This window comes from Erigeron canadensis, chromosome 9 (assembly GCF_010389155.1).
Source record: "Erigeron canadensis isolate Cc75 chromosome 9, C_canadensis_v1, whole genome shotgun sequence".
Lineage (NCBI taxonomy): Eukaryota > Viridiplantae > Streptophyta > Magnoliopsida > Asterales > Asteraceae > Erigeron > Erigeron canadensis.
Genome location: NC_057769.1, coordinates 31,173,916 through 31,198,072, shown reverse-complemented (window position 1 = coordinate 31,198,072; position 24,157 = coordinate 31,173,916). Strand labels below are relative to the sequence as shown.

Genomic DNA, 24,157 nt, shown 5'->3' with positions numbered 1-24,157 from the left:
TGTACATTTTTGTTATGATCATATGTCTTGGATGGTATTGATTTATGAGTAATAAAAATGGATGATTAAGATTTTGTTTTAACTTAAAACTATGCGAGTCTTAAAATCTCTAGGAAGATATAGTAGTTGAAATGCTTTATATATGACTATATGAGTATATATCCTGATTTTATCAATATCCATATATTTTGGTTTCATATTCTTCTTTCGTCTACCATTCACAAAAATGGATGATTAAGATTTTGTTTTAACTTAAAACTATGTGAGTCTTAAAATTTCTAGGAAGATATAGTAGTTGATCAAATGCTTTATATATGACTACATGAGTATAGATCCTGATTTCATCAACATCCATATATTTTGGTTTCATATTTATCTTTCGTCTAAGCTCTTGTCTCTGGAGACAGAGGTCATAAGTTCTATTCTCATCTCTTGCAAGGCCGGAGGTCTTTTTCTATCTTTAGATAGAACCTGGAAGCAGTCTCTCTACACCATCGTGGTAGGAGTAAGGTTGTCTACATCTTAATCTCCCCCATACACCGTCGAGGTATTAGGACCCAAAACCCGTAGAAGACGGCATTGTGTGTTACTTACTTTTTATTTATCTTTCGACTACCATTCACTTATGTGAGTTTATGTTATGCATGTTTCTTAGTTTAGACCAATTTCTTGCTAGGCGGGTGAGTGATAATATCCAGCTTACACAAGAATTCTTAATAACTACTGCAAACAAAAGAACTATTGCAAACCAAGAGGAGAGATATTGATATGCGAAAGGCTTATGACAGTACTAGCGGTGGGCAAAGGTTAGGCCTGAACCGACCGACCCGAATTGTTTTTTGGTCAACACGATCAAAACCGAGTTTGACCCAATTTGAACCTGGTTTTCAGTCAAAGGTAAACCTATTTTAAACCGGGTTTTTTTTGCTTGTCACAGATGATATATTATTCACATGTTGAGTAACGATATGACACATTTTATACATATGTTTTACATAATATTTAGACCTTTTATGCTTGAATTGTATATAGTTAAACTTTAGATACTTAATATCGACATATCGTAATCGTGATTTCAAGTTCATAACACTTGGCATGAATAAAATCGGCCAAAAACGCCATAAGGAGGTCAAAATTAATAGAATTTTCAGTAGGATCTACGACTGCCTTGAAGAATTAAAACGATGTTTTCGAGTTTGGTTTCCTTCGCGAATTAAACTAGATTGGAAAATTGTAGAATTGTAAAATGGTCTTTATGACTTTAAAGTTAATGCAAACGGAATCATGGGTAAGGCATCTTGATGCCGTGAGGGTTATTAAGAAATTGAGATGATATGCGTTGACATAGTCATCTTATAAGATGCAAACAATTTAAGAATAATATATAAGAAGAAGCATCACTTATATCTGTTTTTGTATGTTATCTTAAAATATTTACATATTAAATAATGATTTATGATAACTGATAAGTTGATAACCAGTTTTAAGTGTATATAACATTACAAATAATTATCAAAACTAATGGTGGAGATTCTCAAGTGAAAGCTGGTGTGAGATTTTAATTTATAACTATATATGCCTTAATTGTAGAGTCCATCAAATAGTTTATTCAATGAAGTCTTAAATTTTTATTATTTAAGGGAGGTGTTATTCGCATTAGGTAAATGCTTAATACCTTGAGAACCCACCAAGTTAACAATTCACTAAATTAAGTCTCTATCACTCTTTGTCTTTCAAACTTCTTTTTATCTTCAAGCATCACAACCTATTAAATTTAAAAATAAATCAAATAATTTTGCTTTGAGAGTAATTGTATTCATAGCAACGAATGAAATATACGTAACAAAACAACACCTAGATATAGAATTTGATGAGGGTGTGAATTTTCTCAAATTAATTTCAACTTGAAGATAGAGTTACGAAAATCTTGACCTTTAGTTTAAAATCAATGGTCAAGATTCAATGTTTATCATTGAATCTCATCCATTTAATTTTGATTTAAATGGTTAATATTTTTTTAACTTTAACTTAGAGAGAATTTATACTCATTTGATGAACTTAAATTAACCAATAATGTTGATATTTTTCCGAAAAGGGGTTGATTTCCAAAATTTTGGCACCATAACAGGTTGTCTCATACCACATGAGAGGTGCATAAATTATACCGGTCTGGATTCTCTTGATTTTTCCTCTCAAATTGTGTCAAATTTTAAGTGTAAACAAAAAAAAATTAGTGGGCATATAGTATTACTTAATGAGTTAATGCAATGGTGATACTTTTATAGTTATGTACGATGTTTGAGATTCTTCTAATTCTTAATAATAAACTTTTAGTTACGAGCAATAGTACCCGCGCAATGCGACGGTTAGATGGTGGGGGTGATAGGTCATTGGAGGTGATAAGATAGCCAAATGTCTTAGCTGTAAGGGCTCCGTACTCGGATTTAAAAATTCATCGAAAGTATATCAAATGACATCTCTAATAAAAGAGCATGAAATTTTAAGAACACTCATACAATTTTTATAATTTATCAATATACGGATTTTGAGATACAAGATTTTGAATAAATTAGAAGAATAAAATAATTTATGAAGGAGGGGGAAAAAAATAAGTGGTTGAGATTTGAGGAGAGAGAAAAACATGAATTGTTGTATTTTAAGAGTATTATAGGTATATTGATGTTTAAATTAATGAATAAAAAATAGTGTAATTTAAGTAGTTCAAATCATCTTTTGAGATTTGAAAAAAAGGCAAAATGTTTTATAAAATATACTTACATAAATCAAACGGATTGAGATTCTTCTAATTTTTTTCTTCTCAAGTTGTGTCAAATTAACAAGTTGTGAGATGAAAAAAAAAATAGCCTATAGTTAGAGCTGACATATCGTGTCCGACATGACACGATAAGACACGAACATGATAGGGTTAAACACGACACGATAGCTAATCGTGTCAGTTTTTCCAAACACGAACACGACACGATTTTTAATAGGTTACACGATAAGGGACTTGTTAAGAGACCTGTTAAGGGACTTGTTAAAAGTTACACGATAAGGGACATGTTAATGGACCTGATAACGTATCTTATCGTGTTTTAACGTGTCTTATCGTGTCTTAACGTGTCTTATCGTGTCTTAATGTGTCCTTAACGTGTCTTTAACGGGTCCTTAACGTGTCTAAACATCTCCATATATATACTACTTGTCTTATTGTGTTTTAACAGGTCCGAACCTGTTCGGACACAAAAAGTAGGTCCGGACCTGTTAAGACACGATAACTTTTTGTGTCTTAACAGGTCCGGACCTGTTAAGACACGAAACACGTTAAGGCTAAACACGAAACATGAAAAAACCAGGTCGTGTCGTGTCATGCTAACATGTCTGTGTCGGAAATTGTCAGCCCTACCTATAGTATTACTTGATGGTGATATATTTTTCATGTTCAAATCTCTTTTATTTATAATGAACACGAAGAATTTCAATTTAAAAAAAAAAAAATCAATCCAAATCGAAAATACTGATTAGGGTGGTCCGAAAAAGTAATCCAATTCTACAAATTATGAAATGAACCTTATCTGTAGCTAATAAATTAGCTTTTAATATTGGGTTTGTTAGTAAGTTTGCAAATGCTTTCATATTCAAAATTGACAAGACTCTACATCGAACACAAATATACATATACTTTGAGTTTCGATGAGGCTCACACAATGACCACTTTTGGTTTCATTGACGTACGTTGACTCACAAAGAAGTCTATCAGCAAGTACTAAAATGCTCATATAACGTTTGGCTACTTTGATTATACAATTTTTTTTCTTTTCCGCATACTTTGGTATATTCCTCTGTTTTTTTCCCTTTAATAGCAATCTCTATTTATAGTAAACTACAAAATTCGTCAATGTGGTGTTTCAAAACAACTTTTGTTGTCCATGAAAACAACTATGACTATCAAATCAATGCCTACTTATGGTAGCTTCATATTAATTTCACTTCTACTTGTGTATGAGCATTACGCTCATACACTCACAACACTCAAAGTGCCCTTCAATCATTTTCCAAGAACTAATCACTATCAGCACTTATCAGCTCTACATCAGCTTAATGATTAATTAAGGACTAATCCTCCAAATTAAAACATCCACAATGTCAGGACTAGTATAAGACCCACTATTTATTTAAGTTTACCTTTTCAACCCAATATTCTATCATCTATTTAATTATACACTTTTAACCCTCTAACTTATACAACTTCAAATTTTTAATAAAAGACATTTAAAAATTCCATTAAATAAATAAACATACAATACAATACTTAAAAAAAAACACATCATTAATTAAAAACAACAACATAGTTTCACAATTTATTTTTACTAAGACAAACAACAATGGATCACAGGCGAAGCCATATACGCTCAACAACATCGTGACGAAGACCATGGTGAAACCCTCGGTCTCAAAGCTCCCTATTGGTCCGTGTCTGGACCGCCATCCTCTCTCGGAAGGTACGAACATGTACACGGGGTGGCTCAACTAGGATTTCTAGATCATAGGAGGTTATTGCATGACCCGAATCCTCGACGATCATGTTATGCAATATGACACAAGCATACATGGTTCGATGAATCTTGTTGACACTAAACAACCTTGAGGGGTGTGTAAGGATTGCCCAACGACCTTGGAGAACTCCAAATGCTCATTCCACATCTTTTCGCGCACTTCTTGATACTTCTTGAATTTTATTTTTTTGGGTCTTGTGGGCATAAAAAGCCTTGACAAATGTCGCCCACTCAAGATAAATACCGTCGGCTAGATAGTACCGCTTCTGGTAATCGGTTCCGTTAACCATAAATGAAGTATCCGGAGTCGTATCCTCAATGATTTCCCTAAACAAATGTGATTGATTAAGGATGTTTATGTCATTGTTCAAACCTGCCATTCCAAAAAATGCATGCCAAATCCATAAATTGTACGATGCAACAACTTCAAGCATGATGGTTGGTACCCCTTTATCACCTCGAGTGAACTGGCCTTGCCATGCTTTTGGACACCTTTTCCAGGGCCAATGCATACAGTCGATGCTCCCAAGCATCCCTGGAAAACCACGAAGGTGTGCGTGTTTCTGGTAGAATCGTTGTATATTATCTGTTGTTGGTCTTCGTAAGTACTCTTCTCTGTAAAGGTCAAAGTCACACTTACAAAAGCATAAATCGCGTCTCTAGAAGTTTGTTCACCCATTTGTAGATACTCATCAAGTGAATCGGCCAAGTTGCCATACGCCAGCTGACATATCGCGGATGTACACTTTTGAATTGTAGAAAAACCGAGTTTACCTCTTCCATCTACACGCTGGTTTCACAACTCAATAAAATGACGAGGAACAGGCTCATCACCAACTGGGGAGAAAGAAGTTATATCATTAGCTATACGCATGAATAACTCTTTTACCATTCGAAATCGCCACCTAAGGGAGTATGGCGGGTACTTTGCGTTTTCTACAAAGTAATCATTCAGTAACTGTTGTCCTGCACCAAGCCGATCTCTTGGAATATGAACACGAGTGAGAGGGGTATAAGATTCCTCATTTTTTACCAAATCGATAAAATCGCCCATTATAGTGATAAGTTCTTCATCGTCGGAGTCGTTTGTAAACAACTCCGGTCGAGTGTACGTGTTAGTATTCGGCGGAAATGGAAAAGACATGATGATTTTAGATATATAAATGTGTGTTTTATGTTTATAAAAGTGTGTTTTTTGTGTATAAAACTAAAGATGTAAAGATGTTATATATATAAATTATAAAAAAGGGCCAAAAGTGAAAATGTGTAAGAAATTCCAATCTCGGCATGGACTATTTGTGTCACTTTTTTTTAAAGTTTGACTTATGTGACCGTTACATTAAAAAAAAAACATTTGCTTCTCGTCTTTGGGGGAACGGGCTGCCATGGACAAGTGGGGAGTCGTCCTCGATGCAAGAACGAGCAGGGGAACGAGCCTAGACGAAGGCGTTGTGAGTACTCTCATAACTCTCATAACCAGCTGGGTTGGATCAGTGGTTGGAGTCCTTGCCTCTGGAGATAGAGCTCAAGGGTTCGATTCTCATGCCCAGCAAGGCTGGAGGGCCTTTTCTACCTATGGCAGAACATGGAAGCAACCTCTCTACCTTTGGTAGGGGTAAGGCTGTCTACATCTCAACCTCCCCCATACACCGTCTAAGACGGTATTAGGACCCAAAACCCGTAGAAGACGGCATTGGGAGTTACTTACTTATTTATTATTATTTTTTTTTAATAAAGATATGCTTGTGTATGTTTAACATGAGTAATGAGTAATTTATTGTAAAGACCAACATAGTGTAGGCGAGCTCAAAACTTACCCTTACGACATTTTAAACTAAGGAAAATAGTCAAACCTTTTTCTAAAAAACTTTTTACACAAAACTAGCTTATTTAATAATAATATTACAAAAGCTGAAAAATAGCATGGGTGTTATGGACTTATGGTAAGGTTAGAGCTCACCTAGACGGTTTTGGCCTTTACATTAAATTACTAATGTGTTACTTTTACTCATTTCATAATGATGAAGTTTTCTCATCCGGTAAGCACCGTTACAATCTACTTTTTAATTGTATATATTGTAGATTTGTATCTTATTCATACCGGTATTCTAATAGGTGTAGGAAGGATCATTTGTGGGGGGAGAATTGGTTAAAAGATCCGATTCTTTTTTATTCATAGTGTTACTCCGGGATTGTCTGGCAATGAATAAAATACACTACTAGAAAAACCGTTGTTCCGGGTTTGTTGGTAGAGGTTTTTTAGAGTATCAGGTTTCTGTAATGGCAACAACTTTTTACTTCTTTTCGAGTATCAGGTTTGTAGCCCCAGAGGCTAAGGATAATACATTAGTAAAATTAATTTTATTTATCCGAAACACATTTTTTACACTTGGTCAAATTTCTTCTCTCATCTTCCACATTATATGAGAAAATAAAACTAATCACCATATTCATCTCTCTCCCTTTGTGAAAATATAGTTACGGTAATCCAAAACAATAAAGATTATTTCAATTTCGTATCATCATTTCTGAAAAAGAAGATATGTAACTTTGTAGTAATCTTTAACTTTGCTCTATATGCAAACAAGTTGGGCATACAAAGCCTACGTGTGGTAAACAAGAAACTAGTTTTGATAAAGAAAATGTTTCCTCCAACATGCCAAAGAAGAAAGATTTGCCACAATTTAGGAGTGAATCCTGTGTTTAGTTTAAATTCTAGGTTAATTATCACCTTTTATCTCTTTTAATTCTAATGGATTTGCGAACATTTCGTTAATAAATTTCATTTGATGAATTTTCTAAACATTGTACCTATTAAGCATGTATGGTAAATTGTGATATGAAGGCGGCTATTTTTGAAAATTGTGACAGTTTACATGAAGACTGCTATCGCTAGATATATATGTTATCATGTAGATTGAGTTTTTTAATTAGCTTGGAAGTGATATTAATTTATGTTTTGTGTTCAATGTAGTATTGTTATACTAAGAGTTATACTCATATCAGAAATGGCAGATTTATGAGTACTACTTTTGTTACGGTATAGAATGGTAGTTTGTCAGTATGTGGTTATGGGACATTTGGTTTTAAAGGTATAGATTTAAAGAGATCTGGTTAATTTTATATTTCCATATAATATGGAAGGTGAGAAAAGAAATTTGACTGGTAAAGTGTTTAAGATAATAAAATATTTATTTTTACTATTTTTTTTTCAAATAATTACTCGTAATAATATACTATCCTTAGCCCATGCTCTACAAATATCATTTTCCTTAGGTAGGAAGGAGTACTTTATACATATCTAATTTTTACCCAGTTCATCCTCCAATCAAAACTCTACAACTCACAACTACCCAATTTTACCCAATTCTTACTAAAATCACTGGTAATACATACCCAATTCTTACCCAATTTCATTTTCTTTTTCATTTAATTTTAATACATATAATTAAAACCATATAAATATAAAACATAATTTCATTAAACTAAAAACCACAATACATAATAAAACATACTTAAATAAAACATACTTAAATACGACTAAAAAACACTTAAATAAAACTAAAACACTTAAGTAAAACTAAAATACTTAAATAAAACTTAAACTAAGCCTCGGAATAATCTGAGTCCACAGTGATGTCACCGTCATTGCGGTGAATGTAGGGGTAGCGCTCAGGAGATTCGGTGGCCGCGCCTGGTAGAGGAGAAACATACTCCTCCCTCGGGTCAGAGTAGTAAGGTACATCCTGACCACCACCCACATTGGCTTGCGAGAATACCCTGTGGTCTAGCGTCCGGGTCAATGTTGAAGAGGCGGTGTTTAACTGAAAAATAACTTGATTCAGCCAGTCGATCTTCCGTCTAAGATATACAAGATGCTCATTCTCCGCAATGTTACGTGCATAACCCGGGGCAGTAAGTCGGTTGATTGTGGCTTCGTAAGCCGCTTTGTTCTCAGAAATGACGTTATTGACATCTGAGAGGTGTGTTGGAGTCGTGATTTAGGTGAGTTTGGATAGCCATTTTACAATCACGAAGGTCCATTGTAGTGAGTTTGGTTGAAAGGAAATTGTGGATGAAATGGAAATTGGGTGAAAATGAAAGTTGTGGTGTAATTTTTGAAAGAAGAATGGGGTTTTTATGGGTGAAAAGGTAGAAAAATGGGTAAAAAAAATTTTTTTTTTTTTAAACTATCAGATCTAGCCGTTTGGGGGGGAGGGGGGACCCACTCATTGCCAACGTTCAAATTTGATGTCCAAAGCTTTTAGCCGATCGGCTTACTAACCCAAATAACTACCCGATCGGGCCTTAGCCAAACTCTACCCGAACGCAGGGAGTGGTGTAGCCGATCGGGTTCAATATATCTGATGTCTTACCCAATTCCACTCGTTCCTGTCTTATAATTATACTTTTTCGATATTGTAAGTATACATTGTTGCTTTTAACATAACCTTTAATTTATTATATTGGCATTACGAGAAAAAAACAAAACTACACGCATCTTTATTTATAACAAAAAACTAAAAATAGCTTGTGACGCATAGGAGTGTTTGAGCGTTTAAAAATGCTCATACACAACTAGAACTAAACTTCTGAACCATATTATCATCATTCGTCAATCAAATACTTTTGGCTCATGGAAACATATTGAATTCGAAACCTTGATTAAGGAAAGCCCCCGAAAGCCATAGCTTCAAATTTGGCAGGTTGATATCAAATTCACACACTGTCACCTAAAGATCATTACACATGCACAAACTAATCACTAAACTAATTGAAAGTGTTAACAAAGTGGATTTTAACAATGTATAAATTAAGATAAAACTTACATTTAAATTGAATGTCAAGACAAAGTTATCACCAACAGTCGACAAATTGGAGCTTTGGACCTTAAAACTCGTAATTGACTCGAGTGCTTTATGGAGCGACACCGCGACACCTCGTCCCTTGTTACAAACCAATCGCACATAGTATCCTTTTTCCTCTACTTCAAACATGTCGAACTAAGAGATTGATTAAAAAAACGTTATTGCTAGCTGGTGTAAATGCACAGGCCAAAAACCTAGTTACATATATACACGTAAAAATCACAAGTTTTGATTTTTTTTTTTCGTCTAACCTTTGATATCTTCTTTACTATTGCAATCGAGTTTGAAACACGATATTTTTTTGAATTTTGAGATGAAATTACTTTGTTATTTTTAGATGCTTCTTCGATTGTCGCAATCTCTACTCTTAAATTCCTTGCCTGCGCTTGAAGATCTTGGATGTATCGTGCCGCGTCTCCAACTATGGAAGCTTTGTCCATCTATTTATGAAGAAAATTCATACCCGAAGAAGAAACTTTCTTAAATGTGGCTCCTAAGTATATATATAAACTAAAAACATATATGTTGTGTTATAAGATAAAAGAATTGAAATGGAGCAATTGGACCCTTAATAGTGTGGTAATTATCATTATGGTCTTCTAATAACAAATTAAACATATAAGACATGTATTGATCTCTTCAAAATAAACTTAATTAAAATGTATGTGTACGTCCTAATGACAAAGAGAGAAGCTAAACCTTAGTGATGTTGGGTACCAATGAACGCAACGCGTAAAGCTTCTCCTTCATTCCACTTCTTCTTTTCCGCTCGGAAATCAAGGTCCTTGTTCGATCTCCCTTGGCACCGCCGCCTTTCTTCCTTCCTCGTGTATCCGAGTTACCATTTGTCACGGTCTCGGAAGAATCATCGTCATCAAATTCCTCAGAAACCTTCACATCCTCCTCTTTTCGGTTCCACGTGGACATGTCCAAACAAGGATCCATCACTTGATCATAACAACCGTCATTAGAATCAGTCACAGCTCTATCTACGGCCACATATTCAGTGTTGTGGCCATACGACATCATTGGTGGAAATTGCAATACTTCCGTACAAGTATTGGTAAAGTGATTGCATTCGAAGTCCAAACAGAATTTTTCTATAGGATGATCTTCCTTAATGATGGAAATGAAGTTTGCGAAATCACTTTCCGGGATTAAATCTGGTTGGACCATGTTGAAAATGTTACCGTTGAATTGGTTGATTGAGTACTCGGAGGAGTCTGCTCTCTCATCCATTTTTGTGACCTTTGATATATATGATAAAAATGATGAATTAATTTGTATACATATAATTAAATAAAAATGTGTGAGTATATATGCAACATATATAGTAATTAGTAGTTGTGATTATTGTGTAAATGGAATCGCGAAACAAGCATCTTGCTGGCGTGATGTTTATTAAGAAATTTTAGAAATGTCGCGTTGACATCAATCTCAAACGGGATGCAAATGCTCGGGGAATCTAAGCCGCAAGTTTGATTAAAATATACGAGTACTAATTATTCATGATTAATTACGTACTGGAAAAAAAAGATAAGTCGAATTAACAAATGGTTCAGTAGTATACCACTTCAATCAAACTGTTTCTGAGTTTTGAATAATGACTAACCAATTAAAGCACCTCAGTACGTAGCGATGTGATGGCCAAAAATGGGTATGACGGCCTTAAGATGTCTATAAAACTCTATACTTTTAATACTATTTTTATGTATTTATTTTAGTTTTAAGAGTGATTGACAACTCGATCCATGCTGAATTATTGATCATCTAATTTAATTTTATAGTTAATTTATGCTGGTTGGTACTCATGAAAACTTTTTGACGATTTCAGAGTCCAAATTCTACTTCCGACACTTGCCACAGGTAATTACACAAAACTTTTTCAGGTTTGTGATATCGTGTGCTCTTGGGCATCCCGGTTAGTTTGTTTCAATGAAGATATATAATCGTTAGTATCAGCAAAAGGCACCCAAGAATCCAAGATCATGATGTGTGTGCCAAACGTTAATATTTTGATACTCATTGATCAATAAACTAGAATCTACTTATAACTTCGAAAATCCATGACAATGATAAAACTACTTTCGGTACATTATTTTGGACTATCCGTTTCCGATCTTGGAAACCAAAACCAAAAATAACTATATTAGTTTTCAGGAATCGTCTCATCCAATAATCCGGATACCCAAAACAAATGTCCAATCCAATTAAATCCAATTGAATTATTATAGGTTATATTCACCTCAACTAGTGATAAATCTTATCTAAAATCTAAAAATCAATATAAATTTCGACAAATATAATTCATTATCTCTCTCTCATAATCTCTACCAATCCATTCATTACATCAAATATCATCATCATATTGCTTGTCTTATTTTTAAGACTTTTTTTAAGTTGATTTATCACTTTTATTTTAAAAAATAATTGTTATCAAGTAAATATATATATCTCTAAATATATACAGAAGAGAAACCTTAAATCAAAAATAAAGAAATTTGGACCTTTGTATGAAGTTTAGCTTTTAATTAGAACCATTAGATCAAATGCTGATGTCATATACTTTTTTAACTTTTAAGATTTAATTTTAACTTAATAAATTTAAATAATCATTATTTCCTTATTTAAAATTATAGACAAAATAATTATTGTTATTTAATTATGGAAACTAATATTTCTTACCTTTTACATCATTTTTCATATTTAAAATCAATTTTGTTTTTTACTCAAATAAAATTTCATGTTTTAATATAATACGTTTTTATCAAATTATAACTGTAGAATTTTTATCATATAACGTAATAAATAAATGTTGGTTATAAACATTTAGTTTTACATAATTAGTATCTTATTATATTTAATTCAACGTTTTGAAAACTAAACTGGATGTCAAACCGACCTTCTTACCATTTCACTATTCAGAACGGTCTCATAAGTCAAGTCGGATTAAAAACCGGATAATATAATATAATATGTACACACACACTAGATTACGCCAGTGCAATGCATAGATTGATATACTTTTCAATAATTATTCAACGAACTTTATGTTAATAAATAACCAAAAAACATATACGAAATTTATAGTAAGCTATCAGATTTATATATCAAAAGAATATTGTAATCACAAAGATATTATGAATAGATTAGCACAATATACGTTATATAGATTAATAATTAAATTCCTTAGTAACTTAGCGAATAACTAAATTATTCAAGGAAAACGTTAAAGCACAAACACAATGACAACGCAGACATATTCGGCTATTCGCATGCATGACATACATCCAAAACAGAAATCTTACTTAACGAGATCTTTAACGAAGACGTATCCATTTTTCAATAGTCTGATCACTTTAAACCAAAATTTTAACGACAACCAATCTAACTTCATGTTATTTAGTGTTTCAATTACTACCGGCTTAAATATTTGTCAGCTTATGATATTATATAAATTTAACATGTCATTGATTATATATGTTTCATGCGTATTACGTGGGTAACAATCTAGTTTATATACAATATAAAATTTTTAAATACAGCACATAACTATATGCTTATTATATTATACTTAGATCAGATCATAGAAGTTTTTTTTATTATTTTAAACACAAATAAACAGTGGAAGTAATTTTAATAGTGCTGCGATTAGTCAACTAATGACGAATAGTTATAGTTAGATTAAATAAAGGTTACATCCATGTTTATGCCAGAACTCCGTAAAATTATGTTTCTAGGATAAGTTAAACAATATGATGTGTTTTTTATATAACAATGATTGCTTTCTTGTTATAGAAAGTTCAAATACTTGTGTGAGTTCGAGAGTTTTTTATTTTAAAAATTCTAAAATAGGGGAGAGCATGAATCATACAATCGTATTGAATAGACATATAGATATTAGGTATTGAGGTTTCACCAAAATTGCTTCTTTTGTGACCATGGGTTATACATTCTTTCGGTTATAGGTAATTGCCTCGACATACTAGCAAGCAATTACCAAACACAAGAAAAATAACATTCATCAAGCTATGCACTTCTAACAATGACTTGAATATAGTTGAATAGACTAAGTGAGAGAAAGGAAAAACACAAATCCAAAAAAGACCTCATCTATAACCAAACTACAAAAACAAATCATTTATAAGCTTCATCTTTTAACCATACTATCATTCATAGTTAGGGGTTATTTTTGTAACACCCTAAATTATTAAGCCAATGAAAATTAACCTCTATTATAGTTTTGACATTAAAATAGTTTCCTAGTATTTTATTTTTGAATAATAGGATTGTTTTAGTTGAAACTTTAGCGGATAACGGGTATTTACCCACTAAATTAGAGAATGGGGCGTGGCACTCTTAGGAAGTGCCAGCCAAATCCTTCTTCCTTACTCATCACTTCTCCACCAACTTTTCTTCTACATTCTTCCTAACTCTTATACTAACAAACATTAATCCTAATTTCTCATTCAATCTAAGGAACTTTCATCAAGAACAATAATAATAATCTTCTTTTATCTCATAAAATTGAAAAGTGGAGGTTTAATTATGGTGGTGGTGGCTGAAATTACAAGGAAGAAAGGAGAAGAAAGTATGAAATTGAAACCCTTACTTATGTCTTCCATTATTTGAGGTATTGATGCTTTAACCTAATTTTGATTCTTGCTAAATTATATTTTAGAAATTAGGGTTCTTGAATTGGAAAATTTGGGGGTTTTATTTATGTTGAGTAAATTGATATAATATGAATTAGGGTTCTTGTAAGTTAATCAAATTTAGGGTTTTAATTGGGTTGGATGGTAAATTTTGATGAATGGAAGTAAGAAGAAATCTGGACAGATTCTTCCCCTGATGTTGTAACGAGTTAAACGCCCTCATGACAGCATTTTCACTTGTTGAGTCCTAAAAAGAAAATGTAGGTTATTGTGTTAGCAAAATTTTCCCACTGGAATGAGTTCAAAATTCGAAGTAGAACTCTAGTTATGAATTTTTGAATCCAGTGGCGCAATCCTGATCTTTCAGCAAAAATGAGTCTGATGTTTGTTGTTAAAACGAGTAAAACACACGTATGTGAGTCAAATAATGTCTTGATCACTGAAGATGAAATGTACCTAAATGTGTTACAAAGAGGTGGCCACTGGAATGAGGTCAAATTATGGTGTAGAACTCAAGTTATGGTCTTTTGAATTCAGTAAGGTCAAAGCTGTTTTCAGCAACTGTGTTGGTTTTTAAAACGACCAGAAGTCACCTTTGAAAGGCAATTCACATGTTGGTCACTAAAGATAAAAGGTAGGTATATGTGTCACCTAAATTTGGCCACTGGAATCAAGTAAAAAGAGTAAGTAGAACTTGAGTTATGCTTGTTTGAAGTCTGCTAGGTCAAATATGTTAATGACAATTTTGATACGAAAGTAACTCTTGGCCAATTGAAAATGATGTAAGAGATACATGTTATGTGAACCAACCCAAGATTAATATAAGATTGTAAATGATGGGTTGGGTGTTGAAATGTTAGTGATTATGGCTAGATGGCCTAGTATGTGATTGATGATCCTATATGCGTTGTGATTTGTTGCTAGGTTGAAGCATACATGTTTTGTGTTCATGCGGTCTTCTTGATTTATAATTTTGGTTTTCGCGGAGGAAGTGAGTTTTCTTGCATACTTTTATATATGCCTTGGGTCAGTTACCATTCATGTTGAGTGAGTCCATGGTGGTATTTGATTTGGCGTTAAGTCCCATGTTTATGGTTGAGTTTGATTACAGGCCTAATCGGTGGCCATAGGCTCATGTGGAGCATTTCTTATTGATATATTTGATTGTGATGGTAATCATTTGCTTATATGGATCCATGTAATGCCTAGCCCAAGGGTGAGTATTATGGATATGACACAACGGTGTCATAGTCCATATGCAACAGTCCCTTGAGCATTGCCCTCCTTCGTATGTATAAACGTATGCAAGATTATTTACTAAGCTTTGCTTACTTTTTAGTTGTTTACCCTTTTATAGGTTGTCCCGGATGAGGAAGAAAGTAAGTATTGTAAAGATTGGAGTTAAAGATGCTTAATGGATATGGGTTGCTTTGGTTAAATGCGGATAATGGTATTGGTAATAGGACCCATAGTGACCCCTTTGAACTATTGGCTCTTTGTACTCTTGTTATGTCTTTTTGGAGAATTATTATGATGTCTAGAGTTAGACTCAAGTTTTTGGGTATTTTAAATGGGTCGTTTTGTAGTTGTAATGTATTGATTTTGTTTAAATGTGTTTTGGAGAAACTCATAATCCGTAACAGGTTTGGTTGATGATTTTACGAATGGGTCATGCCGAAATTTCTAATTTTGTACGTCGTCATTTGTAAGATGTCAACTCGGGTAATTGACCCATTTGGTGGTAAAATGAATGTTTGGTCAACATATACTTTTACCTTGCTTATTTCTGAGTCGAAAACTTATTTAAACTTAGAAATGTTGTATTATGAAATTTGGTTTTGATTTTGGTAGTCTGTAAGTTGGATTAAGCATCTAATGATTTTTGGTGTTGCTGAACTGGTGCCCACTGCAATAATCTTACCCACTGCAAAGCAGTGGTGATTCTCGGATCCAGGGAGCATGTTACTTCCACTGTGGCGCAGTGGGTATATCAAGTAAAAAAAAATCCTTATTTTTCTATTAAATCGAGTTGTGTCGTTTCAATTTTGCATTGCTAATCTTTTATTATGCTAAAACACAGTTGCTATAATAACTTATTAACCAATCACATCTCTCGGATTTTTACAATTTTCAATTTTGACTTTTCTTGACTTTTAATTATATAAAAAACCGACCATCTATTCAATTGAAGATAACTATTCCAATAATCATATATTATAAATATAGATATCTAACTTAATATATTTAATATTATAAACACTATAAAGTGTCGACCATCTATCTAACCGAAGATAACTATTCCATTAGTTATATATTATAATCTAATTTCTTATATTTAATATTTTATCTTAATCTTAAAATTGAACTAATAATTTATTAAACAATCAAATCGCTCCGTTTTATCAAATTGACTTTTGCTTATGTCATCATTTAATTTAATTATAAATTAATTATAATAACCATTATCCAAATATATTATTATGTTAGTATTTGTAGAAAAAGTCTCGTTAATATACACTTACTTGTTTTTCATCAACAATTTATGCTTTTTAGCCCTGAATATTTAATTTATATTTATTTTTAGCCATCAACTTAAGACAATTTTTCTAAAACTTTTATCTTATTCGTGTTATGGAGCCGCATTATGATTAAAAACATATACTTGAATGTCACAAGATCACAAGTATGTTTATATTTTAATTCTTAATTATCTTTCATAATAATATCACATTATGAGTATATCTGGTTTCAAAAAGTTCTATAATAGAAGAATTATTATAGCATATGCCTTCTGGAATGACTACGACAAACAATTTCGTCATTATGTTTCAGCTAATAATGGCAATGAAGAACATGTGATTATTGTACTACAACTTGCAAAGTTTAACACTTGAAACCGTATATCTTCAACATTATAAGCTCTTATGACTTCAATGTATAAAAATCTAATATTGATAATATCGTAAGTCCGACACGGGTCTAAAATCTAGTTTATATATTATAATAGATTACCTAGTAAATAGATCATAAAACGTTTTTCTTTACTGGAAATATAAGTATTACTTGATAGACTAGATTTTAGACCCGTGTCCAACACTGGACACGCGGTTTACGATATTATAAATATTAGATGTTCATATATTTAATTCATAAAAGCTTATAATATTGAACGTATGTAGTTCTAAGTGTTATATTTTGCAAGTTGTAGTATAATAATCACATGTTCGTCACTGTCATTATTAGCTGAGACATATTGATGGAATTGTTTATGGTAGTCATTTCACAAGGCACATGCTACGATAAATTCTCTATTATAGAATTTTTAAAACCAGTTGTACTAATAATCTGATATTATTATTAAAGATAATTAGGAATTAAAATATAAACATACTTGTGATCTTGTATTATGGAATTTTTGAAACCAGTTGTACTCATAATCTGGTATTATTATTGAAAATAATTAGGAATTAAAATATAAACATACTTGTGATCATGTATTTGACATTCAAGTATATGTATTTGATCATGATGCGAACTCATAATATGAATAGGTTTACTTTCAATCACATATCCTATGATAATTAAATAATAATTAGGATTGTTTTCATATTCTTTGATAACAATTAGGATTCTTGATTTAATTAACAATTGAAACTTTAAAAAAAAAATATAAATACCTTTTGTAACTTTTTTAAAAAATCTCCTTGAGTTGATGCTAAAAACAAATATAAATTATGTATTGAGGGTTAAAAAGTATAAATTATTGATGAAAAACAAAAAAGTGTAAATTAGTGAGATTTTTTCTACACATTAATATAAATACTTAATATAATACTCGTAATATATTTGGATAATGATTATTAGAGTTTTTAATTTATAACTAATCTAAATAATGACATAAGCAGGATTTAATTTAATGAAATTAAACTATTTAATTGGTTAATAAATCATCAGTTCAACTTTCTTGTAGTATATATATATATATTAAGATTACTCCAAATGAAAGTAAATTACCTTATTGCCAATATTGACTCTTGATTTTTACCTTAAAAGAACCTCACGTTGACAATAGTCAATAGATAAAAGCGTAATTGTTATTGGTTTAATATGAGTATCGACTTTATTCTTTTAACTACGAGCAATTAGTTATCCCTATCGTTTCATAATCTTGAGAAACATCTAAATCATGAAATTTTATTTTTTTTCCCGTGCGTCATAAGAAAAATAAAGATATTTTTGAGTCAGGGCCGACTCTAAGAGATTTCGGGCCTAGGACGAATTCGACCTGTGGACCTTAAAGCCAAAATATGTTTATACCTAACGTTTTAACCACATAATCACGAAGATAATAATTAATTGTATATATTATAGAAGCTATATCAAATACTGTATAATTTTTACATAGTATATATATATATTTAAAACTTGGGCCCCTAAACAATTAGACCTTGTACAGTCATCCACTACGTCCTATGTCTAAGCCTCATGTTTTGAGTAATTTTTTCAGGTAGATCCGTAGATATTTATACTATACTAAAAACTTATAGGAATATACAAGTAAATTATGCGCGGAATGTACAATTTTGTATAGCACATAATAAACTTTTACCATATTTCATTTTAACCTCCTAAACTTTCTATCTTTTAACTTTTGCCCCACATTAAAGTTTTCGTTTTTATTTTCTTGACACTAAATTATCGGGTTCTCATGTTTTAATCAAATAACTTTCGTCTGGTCACGATTTTACTTTTAAACATTTGGTTTGACTATTTTTATTCGTCTTTTTATATACATAACGTTTTTTAATTTGTCCCACATCAAAGTTTTCGTTTTTATTTTCTTGACACTGAATTTCTGGGATCTAATGTTTTCATCAAATAACTTTCACCTGGTCAAGATTTTGCTTTTAAACCTTTGGTTTGACTATTTTTATTCGTCTTTTATATATATAACGTTTTTAAATTTGCCCCAACATCAAAGTTTTCGTTTATATTTTCTTGACATTGAATTTCTGGGTTCTGACGTTTTCATCAAATAACTTTCACATGATTACGATTTTACTTTTTAAATAAAGAGTTTTGTTAATGAAAGTCCTTATGGATGTCGATATTTATTAATTTGATGCATTAAAGTTTGTACTTTGTCTTATGAAAATTCAGGAGGGCGGTTATTGATATATAAAGTACTACTTTTTATGCATGTAATAAGCCCTTAATGACAACCCTTTGGGCTGTCATTATCATTTTCCTTAAATATATAGCGTTTTTAAATTTGCCCCACATCAAAGTTTTCGTTTTTTTTATTTTCTTGACTAATTTTTGGGTTCTCATGTTTTTATCAAATAACTTTCACATGGTTAAAATTTTACTGTTTAAAAGTTTATATTATATTTAAAATATTACTCAATATAGTTATTGTTTATGTTTTTATACATCTTATAACACTTTTAAAAAAAAATTTATTGTTATTGTTATTGTTACACGTTTAATTGTCCTTTTTATTTTTTAGTTCAAATATTTGACATATTTGAGTCTAAAATTTTATCGTGTAGAAAGCGTACCCCGCGGCAACGCGCAGGTACGATAACCATAGTTGTTAAACTCTTCCGAGTCACGAGTCGACTCTTACGAGTTGAGTCGATTTAGACCAAAAATGAGGCGACTCGTTGTGTGACTCTTTTTTCTCCCGAATCTTACGAGTCGTTGTGTGAATTTGAAACGAGTCATTACAAGTCACAAATTTATGATTGTTTTAGCTTGATAATATGGCTATATATTATATTTCATATTTATGGTTACATTATTTTGTATGTGATATATGTATTTTTTTATTCTTTTAGTATGAATTTGGAGATAAAATTTAAGTTTATGAATTAAAAGTATTTAATATGTAATATTTTGGTAATATGTTAAATAATCAACTTATATTTTGTTTATAAATACGTCATATATATAATTATACAATATTATGTGGTATATACAAATGTCCGGACTCTTACGAGTCGAGTCATGTTCCAAGTCACGAGTCAAAAATCAAGTTTTCCAGTGGAGTCAAAAGTTTCGAGTAGACAACTATGACGATAACTAGTTAAATATTACTTTCAAGAGGGCCCATGAAAACGTTGGCAGTGCACTTGGCAGTTGGCACATCTATGTGTCATAAAGCATAATCTACTCCGTGTGCGGCAGATAAATCCATGGTCCAACTCTTTCGCCAAAGCCCACGGCCAATAGGCCCACATACAATGAACCACAATTATTTCCACAATTCCACCCTTTTTTGCCTTTTTGCTATCACTCAAACACTCATTTACAAAAGGTCAAAAGGTAAACATCACTTTCCATTTCATGGAAGATAAGTACACAACAATGTTTGCATAAATCGAATGTAAGTGTAGGATATGACCAATCAAATAGATGGATTGGTATATGAAAAAATTTAAGACCTTGACTCCTTAAAGTCTTGAGTTCAAATCGTGATATGAGTAAAAATGTTCTCAAAAATAAATATAGGAATTTTTTCAAATATAAATTTTTTTTCAAAGATGAATTTTCGTTATAATTGGAGTTGGATATATGAAAAGACATATTTTTGAACATAAATTTATCGTTCAAAATAAAGTATAGAATAGGATTGATCATAACTCTTGTTTTAAAAAATTATTAGTAGTGTATTGAAACCTTAAACTTTTATAAAGTAAGTTTTAACCCACCCATGATAGTTTTTGTTACTTGTTTAGGTTTAATGTATTAGTTAGTAAATCTTGAACAAAAATTTCTGGCCTGAACGAGAGTTATTCTAGGTGTGTTTTGATGCAACTCTAATTATCTAATATAACAATAAACTATTTTGACAATTGAGAACTTCATATTTATCGACATTTTGTGTTGATATACTTTTCACTAAACTGTGATGTAGCTTGCGACAATGCAACTTGCCACACTTCTTGCTTGGTTTTTTCTTTTTGTTTTTCTTAATTTTGAAATCTGTTTTTATTTACTTATCACTAAACTGTGATGTAACTGGCGTCAACACTACTTGACATCGCCGCCGACGCTCGCCGCCACCATCCGTCATCACCAGTGGCGGATCTAGGAATTTGCTTTAGTGGGGGCAAAAATAAAATTTTAATATACCGAATATCCAGTAGACATATTATTAAAAATGGTAAAAAAGAGCAATGAGGCAGGTAAAAAAAATACAGCAAAAGTAGTAAAAAATAGCTTATATTTTGATTTTATCAATAGAAAACACATCGAATAGTATTAAGACAACAAATCATCAAATTATAATAATAAAGGGTTAATATAACAAAAAAGTCCATAACAATATTATCACAAATTCAAAACCTCATAATGTACATAGCTGTTACCTAATTACAATAAGTTTGAGTTATTAAATATAGAAAAATAATAAATCCTTTTAAAGAATAGCCTAAAAATCCTCCTAAAACTATAAGAAAGTGACATGTGTTATCTATTAATTTTCTTTTCTAATCTTAACCACTGATTTTTCCATATGTCATCATCTCGTTATTAATAGGATCTTTAGGTTATCTAGGTAGGAGATTAGTCATTTCCCATTAAATATAGGGGAAAAGTTAGGTAAAATATAAACTACATATCTTAGGTAAAACAGGAAGGATTATGTAAAATTCAGGGAGAGGTTATGTAAAATTCAGGGGGGGCTATGTATGTTTATCAAATTCAAAGGTTTAAATTGTAACAATTTTTAAAGTAGCAGTACTTAAGTTTAGGTAAAGTCTGCAGTACGGATCATTTTCCCTTAAAATATTAAGTTAATGTTACGATAGCTGGGAAAATAAAAACGAAATTTCAATTTGAAAGAAAGTCAAAATATTCGATTACATCTAATTTCTAGCAATACTTGAAATAGTACTTGTATTACAACAATTTAATTATTAAGTTTTTAATGGACATGTTTACACACAATTTTGTTTTTCATAATTTTAATCCTCAAAAAAGTTTTGATTATTTCATATCATTCTTTATTAATACTCCGTATCTCCAAATTTACCAATAACTCACAAACATATATCTATATTTCTATGCCACTATATAAAAATTATACCCCTATGTTGAAAAGTTTATAATTTTGGGACATGTGAAATTACCATTTTTTATACTACTATATAAAAATTATCCCCCTATGTTGAAAAGTTTACAATTTTAGGACATGCGAAATTACCATTTTACCCTTAATTAATTAACTTACTTAATCATTCCATAATCTTTTAAAAGATATTCATCATCCCTAAAAATCAAATATCTTTGAATCAATTACCTACACCACTTGACGCCGACGCCATCACCATCCGTCGACGCCACCATATCGCAACTAATGTCATCACCGCCGCATTGCGCGGGTACCATCATGGGCGGTACTAAGGGGGGGGGGGGCAAAGGGGTCCAATGCCCCCTCCAAATTTAAATTTTGTCATGTATTTTTAAATTTTTCATAAAATTTTAAAAATTTTCTATAGGTTTTTAACATTTTGCCCCCTTTTAGATTTATTTTTCATAAATTTTCTAAGTTTGACCCCTTTGGAATTTTTTCCTGGTACCGCCTCTGGGTACCATGCTCGTAAATATTGATGAAATAACTATGTCTTGGTAATTAGGAAAAACCTAATATATAGTTTGTTTCTTAGGGGCAAGGGTGTAGTGCCAATAACTTGGCAAATTAGCTAAATTGGCTACATTTAAACCAATAAGGAGATGTCAAGTGTGATAGCCAAGAACTTGCTAATACTAGCCAAAAACTTGCCAAATTTGTGGGTATAGTGCCAAAAGTTGCCAAAACTAGCCGATGAAACTTTGACCAAAAAAACAAAAAAACACACACGCTCCCAACGTTCATTTGCATCGGCCAAAACTAGCCGATAAAACTTGTCAAACTTGCCGATTAAACTTGCCGAGCCATGTGCTATAGTATAACCGATTCTTGCCGATGGTTTTTGCCGATGAAACAAGCCGACTACACCCTTGCCCTTTAAACCGAGGTCTACACTCTACATAAAGGAGAATCACAAATGAATCTTTTATGTGTCCCGCATCTTATAATGTAAAAACTTTAACAGGATTATAGAGCTATAAAAAAGACTACCATATAATGAAACATTTATCTCCTTTAGTCTTTTACTAGTTTTTTTCTCCGAGTAAAGAGGACACCACAAAATTTGGCTGAGGGCATCATTCAATTGGGCCAATATTTACACAGAAAACTATAAACATTTCAAACATTAAACATTAGTTTGTTGGGGGCAATACCCCCGATCATTACCAAGTGCATCCGCCCCTGGTCACCACCGCCGCCACCATCGTCGTTATCTTCATCGCCCTGCAAAGCGCAAGTACCGTTTAGTATATAACTATTTTTTAATAAATAAAAAAACAATAAGATAAGTGATTCGACATGAAGTCTAGTTTACGAGGGGAAGTGAGGGAAGAATTTACTAATAAATTATGTCGTATTGAGTTTACAATGTATCACTTAAAATCTAAGTTTCATAATGTGCTTGATAAATAATAAGTATTTAGATACTTACCTGTCTTACCAGATTTATAAAGTATATTCTCTCAACTTGATAAAGTTTTATATATTAACTTTATATTAAATCTTTTTCTCTCAATAAACTCATACAACAGTTTTTTTTAGTACTTTTTGAGGTTTTGATGGAATTAGATTGTCAAATAAAGCTAACTTTTGCTTTCTTTTATCGGTGAGAAAGTAGTTATTAAATTCAATACTATATATAGTTGTCCATAATAAAAATTAGAATTTGATTCACAACCATCATCCAATAGTTCTCGACTAAAGTAAGTTCGTTTTTGTAAAGTTTACTTTTTGCACCCAATCATTAAATTCATGCATACATTTTACTTGAAAGATACAAATTTCTTAAAAAATGTTCATCCATATGTAAAATGGATTGAAATTCTTAAATTTGATCCGATTTAAAAAGTTAGATTAATTTTAACAATTGAATTTGAATTAAATCCAATAGTCAACATTTAAATATTAAATTTTAACCACACTAAACTCACCAAGACAAGT

At 31.7% G+C, this 24,157-nt stretch overlaps 2 protein-coding genes across 2 annotated transcripts; both read right to left on the bottom strand.

Annotated features, from left to right (window-relative positions):
• Positions 1-4,693: 4,693 nt before the first annotated feature.
• LOC122583568 lies at positions 4,694-5,610 on the bottom strand. Its single transcript, XM_043755960.1, has 2 exons — positions 5,357-5,610; positions 4,694-5,171 (listed from the first exon to the last, which is right to left on the bottom strand). The coding sequence occupies exons 1-2, from the start codon at positions 5,608-5,610 to the stop codon at positions 4,694-4,696; spliced, it is 732 nt and encodes a 243-aa protein (XP_043611895.1).
• A 3,580-nt stretch (positions 5,611-9,190) lies between these two features.
• On the bottom strand, positions 9,191-10,663 carry LOC122583567 (transcription factor FER-LIKE IRON DEFICIENCY-INDUCED TRANSCRIPTION FACTOR-like). The gene is made up of 4 exons (XM_043755959.1): positions 10,124-10,663; positions 9,676-9,864; positions 9,386-9,559; positions 9,191-9,289 (listed from the first exon to the last, which is right to left on the bottom strand). The coding sequence occupies exons 1-4, from the start codon at positions 10,661-10,663 to the stop codon at positions 9,191-9,193; spliced, it is 1,002 nt and encodes a 333-aa protein (XP_043611894.1).
• Between the last annotated feature and the right edge of the window lie 13,494 nt (positions 10,664-24,157).